Source organism: Eucalyptus grandis, chromosome 2, assembly GCF_016545825.1.
Source record: "Eucalyptus grandis isolate ANBG69807.140 chromosome 2, ASM1654582v1, whole genome shotgun sequence".
Classification (NCBI taxonomy): domain Eukaryota; kingdom Viridiplantae; phylum Streptophyta; class Magnoliopsida; order Myrtales; family Myrtaceae; genus Eucalyptus; species Eucalyptus grandis.
The window spans coordinates 39,510,855-39,515,554 of record NC_052613.1 but is presented as its reverse complement, the minus strand read 5'-3'; the positions used below and the strand labels follow the sequence as shown (position 1 = coordinate 39,515,554).

Sequence of the window (4,700 nt, the reverse complement as noted above, 5' to 3'; positions counted from 1 at the left end):
GGGGCCCGCCCCCTCTTATTATTTTTTTACCCCCTTAGTTCGAAATCCCTCCTTTTTAGTTTAAAAAGTCGAAGCCGCAGAAAAAGGGAGATTTCGAGCCGAGAGAGGGAGAGAGAGAAAGGACGCAATCATCGCAAATTTAGGGGGTCAGAGGTTAGGTGTTGAGTGCTTGACGTGTTTAGACAAACCGCGGTCAACTCTTTCTTGATAGCGTTTGAATTTAGGGGGAAAAGATATCACGGCCAGCTTTGCTGCTAAACCCCACATGGAAGCGACGATATTCTTCCCTTTCAAATAGGTATTGATTTTCATAAAAAAAAATTTGGAGCATTTTGAATTAAGACGCGATCCTACTAGGGTCCATTCCACCTGCGTGGGCAACAGTTTTGAATGTTGGGACTTTGAGAATCTTCTCTTGGTTTAAACTTCTAGATCTCCCCGAACCATAAGTGAAGAGTCAAAACTAAGACCCGGTCTAATTGGGGCAAACTCCCATTACCATGAAACTCCAGTGACGGTGGATGACTTTTATTTCGTGCGAATTGGATCGCTGTTTCCAATGCTTTTCTTTGTCCCTAACCTTGAAAGTAGACGCGTCTATCTTACTCCCTCTATTCGGCAACCATACGTTGCAACTAAAATTAATCTTTTGAAAACATTTAACCACACATTGTCCATGATTGATGACACATTGATAACAATTATCACATGGTAAAATTTTCATGGATGCAATTTATTTGCACTTAAGTCAATGCACAATTCAAAAAAAAAAATTCAGTTACTAAAAATCATTGAAAGCATTTGTCAAAAAGCATCGACATATTGAATGATTAAGTTTGAAAACATCGTGCGTTTTTATGTGGCTACTTTTGAATAATGTATGTAATCTGATATTTAAAAAAATTAAAATGCTTACCTTGCGAAATATTTTCACAAAAGTGTCCCGAATATTTTGCTTGCAGGAGCCTAAAAATTAAAAAGATGAAGCGAGTATGTACAAACTAGGTTTAGGATCTTAGGACGGAGCGAGTGCTGAAAACCAAAATAACCATTCTTTTGTTCGGTAGCTGTTGTCTGCCGCATCCCCATTTTGAATTCCCCTGTTCTCCCCCTTCCTCTCCTTCCTCGTTCACATCTCTCTCTCCCTCTCTCTCTGTCTGAACCTGACTATAAAACCAAAACACTTTCTGCCCCTCTTTTACCCTGTCCTCCTCTTCACTGTGCTCCCTGGGTGGGTACATGACTTTTTCTCTGCATTTTTCTGGCTCACTTTCTTGTAACAGAGCGTAGAATTCACAATACCCACACACGGCCCTCGGGTCTTAAGTCTCGACTCCTCTTATAGAGACCTTACCCTGCGCTTTCTGTTCCTTCTTTCCTCAACATGCAGAGACAAGCAATGGCCGTCACTTCCAGGGCAACGAGAACGACGGGGACGACACCACCGTCAGAGCTTCAGATCCCCAAGAGATGGAAGGACAGAGAGACCAGCCCGGAGAGAACCAAAGTCTGGACCGAACCCTCCAAGCCCAGCAAGGGTAGCGCCGACAGAAGAGTCCCCGTCGTGTACTATCTCTCCAGGAACGGCCAGCTCGAGCAACCCCACTTCATGGAAGTTCCTCTCTCTTCCCCTGAAGGACTCTTTCTCTCTGGTAATTTACCTGGTTTCTTTCTTGTTTCCTTTCGCTTGTCCTTTAGTCATCGCTTTGATTGCGGATGTTATTGGAAGAGAAACGAGAATTCGAAAGCATGTGGGTGTGTCTGAGGCTCTAAGCAGCGGCGGCAGCTTTTGGCTCTTGCAGTTCGTTTGTCTACATTCACTTGGCAATTGCAAATGTTTCTACCCCCGTTTGAACTTCGACATTCGCGAGGGAAACACACGAAACATAGGCGCTTACCCAGTTTCTATTTTCTGTGGAAGTTTTACATCGGCGATACACGCGCTTCCTTAATTGAAATTTTCTCTTTGGTTTGTTCATCTGGAGCTATGTTCTCGGTAATCGAGCGGGATTTTCCCTCCGGTTTCGTTCAGTTCAGAAACGTGCATAATTAGGACACGCTCACAAGTGTGTTTCTCTGTTTCGTTTCTCAGATGTGATCAACCGCTTGAACCTCCTCCGTGGCAAAGGCATGGCCGCCATGTATTCCTGGTCTTCCAAACGGTGAGTTTTCTCGAGAAAATATGCAGTACAACATCGACTGATCTTCTTCGCATGTCCTGTTTCATCGATCCTGGCGGACTCGTTACAACTTGAAATTCTCCGAAATGTAATTTGCAGGAGCTACAAGAACGGTTTCGTGTGGCACGATCTGGCTGAGAACGATTTCATCTACCCATCGCACGGCAACGAGTACGTGCTCAAGGGATCGGAGCTCCTCGAATCGCCTTCTCCGTCGTCGTCTTCTTCGACCGCGAGGCCTCTCGAGTCGGTGTCGTTCCGCTCCCCGAAGCCGATCAACACGCCGAAATCGAGCGACGAGTCGGACTTCCCGGTCGTCGCTCGTCGGAGGAACCAGTCGTGGAGCTCGATCGACCTCCACGAGTACAAGGTCTACAAGGCCGACTCCAACAGCGAGTCGACGCCGAAAGCGGCGGCGGACGCGTCGACTCAGACGGACGACAAGAGGAGGCGAAGGCGACACGTCAAGGAGAGGGAGAGCGAGATTCTGGAGCTCCACGGAGATGGAGCCGACGAGGCGGGTCACGGTCAAAGTCAAAATCCAGGTCAAAATCAGACGACGGAGCTGAGCAGGGACGAGATCTCACCGCCACCGTCCGATTCGAGCCCCGAGACGCTGGAGACCCTGATGAAGGCCGATGGACGGCTGATATTAGGCCCGGGCGGAGGCAAAGAGGACGGACCGGATCGGGCGGCGGAGAACCTCCCAAGTGGCAAGATCAAGGCGCCGTCGGTGCTGATGCAGCTGATATCGTGCGGCTCCCTCTCGTTCAAGGACTGCGGAGCGACGTACATAAAAGATCAAGGGCTGTCGCTGATCGGGCACTACAAGACGAGATTGCCCCGCGGAGGAGCAGCCGATAACAGCCGCAAGCAGGCGGCGGGGGCCTCGGCGAGAATCCCGGACTTGGCGGGGATAAGATTGGAAGATAAGGAGTACTTCAGCGGCAGCGTGATCGAGACCAAGACGAAAGAGGAGGCGGTCGGTCCGGCATTGAAGAGATCGTCTTCTTACAATGCCGATCGGTGAGGAGCCGAGGAGCTCTCGTGTTCATATTTACTGTTCTTTTTCTTATTTCTTCTTCCTTATCTTTCCGAGCAAACTCGATTAGAATTACAGCTTTAATCACTTTGGTCAGGGCCCTCTTCGGCTTTTTGTCATGTGTATGTAGCTTCAGTTGTTTTTGTTAGTGTAATCTTTAGGGTCGGTGTAACTCTTCGGAACTCTATGAGTAACGCACGTTTACAGTGCTACAATGTGTCTTTTTCGGCTCATTTACATAGTCGTTTTCTATTGCAAGAAATACTAACTTATGTGTATATTTACATGATGATAGATAGCAATTACTAATGGCATGTGAAGAGGAGGATCTGCGCAGGCCTCCGATCAAGAATCTGGAAAATGGTTTTATTATTGCGGGAGCATGTTGTCTGAAGTTTGGCTTTTATTGTTTAAGTCAGCTTATAAGGACAGAGAACTGTAGGAATGAATTATACAAGGCTACACTGTGCAGTCACGACGCCTGGCTCCTGCTTCGCCCTTGGTTATCGAGCAAGTGTAGCTCCTTTTAGCATCAAATGAGCTTATGAAGCGAGAGACCCTTTTGTCCTCTGCTTTGGACTCTAATCGTTTCGATGCCCGGTTCGTACTAAGGGTCTCACATCGTGCCAGCTATTAGCTTTACTGCGTTGCCAAATCTTTGGACCGAGGATGTACTGTGCCTGGTTGCGTTGGTGCGGTCACATTACCTTTTCAACTTGTCTTTTATACGATTAACAGGCCAATAAATGATGGCCGTCATGATGCCATCCCTCTTTAATGACGCAGATCTAATGTTCCTCGCTTGCTGCTCCTCGGAGGAAATCTAGAAGTTGATATTTTATTTTCACTTGATAAGAAAAGTGCTAGGTTATATTAACATACCGCACTGGGTTTTATGTCTTTAGTCGATATCTTTCTTCTTTAACTTTGTTGTCCACTCTCATTTCGGATATTCTCGTGTATTTTGGACATACATTGCCCTTTAAGACTTCCGATCGATATGGGATCTCGCAAATGCAGATGACTGAAACTGGGGTAAATGAAAGTGGAGGCGAAATGCATGGCCAGACTTACAAACCGTTGAGAAAGAGCTGGATTGCTGTGTCTAGATTTCCTCTCGGCCACAAACAAGTGCGAAACAGGAAAAGTAGATTTTGGGGAAAGCGAAAACCAATAAAATTGTGATAATTGTCGCTATATGTCATCGGTTTGCGGAAATCTGCACCTCATCACAAGATGTCTGTATAGTTAAATAGTTTCCTAAACTGAAACTGGACAGTGGACACAGGTAAAGAGATCAAGGACACTTGTGATGGATGCACTAACAGTCTTTGGCATAAAATCCATATTAAAGTACAAGGAAAAACGAAGAGAAGGGGATGTAACCCTAGAAACTAAGGCGAAATATAAGGGTTGACCTAGGCTGGGCGTTGCGCATTGCAATTTGCAAGGCACGGGAGCACAGCAGGCTCGAGTAC

The 4,700-nt window shown here is 46.6% G+C and overlaps 1 protein-coding gene across 2 annotated transcripts; it reads left to right on the top strand.

Moving 5' to 3' along the window:
* The first annotated feature begins 1,090 nt into the window (after nt 1-1,090).
* LOC104432767 (protein UPSTREAM OF FLC) lies at nt 1,091-3,434 on the top strand. 2 transcript variants are annotated; one of them, XM_010045291.3, is made up of 4 exons: nt 1,091-1,231; nt 1,391-1,652; nt 2,093-2,162; nt 2,280-3,434. In XM_010045291.3, exons 2-4 carry the CDS (start codon nt 1,400-1,402, stop codon nt 3,208-3,210), a joined length of 1,254 nt encoding a protein of 417 aa, XP_010043593.1. In that variant the 5' UTR covers nt 1,091-1,231; nt 1,391-1,399; the 3' UTR covers nt 3,211-3,434. The 2 variants fall into 2 exon arrangements, with proteins under 2 accessions (XP_010043593.1, XP_010043592.1); XM_010045290.3 differs by lacking the exon at nt 1,091-1,231 and having other exon boundaries at nt 1,245-1,652.
* The last annotated feature ends 1,266 nt before the right edge of the window (nt 3,435-4,700 follow it).

Excerpts from the sequence above, each read along its gene's own strand:
- LOC104432767 (XM_010045290.3), top strand. The coding sequence starts at position 1,385 with ATGCAGAGACAAGCAATGGCCGTCACTTCCAGGGCAACGAGAACGACG. Across the intron at positions 1,653-2,092 it reads TGAAGGACTCTTTCTCTCTG|ATGTGATCAACCGCTTGAAC; the intron begins GTAATTTACCTG and ends TTCGTTTCTCAG. Across the intron at positions 2,163-2,279 it reads TATTCCTGGTCTTCCAAACG|GAGCTACAAGAACGGTTTCG; the intron begins GTGAGTTTTCTC and ends TGTAATTTGCAG.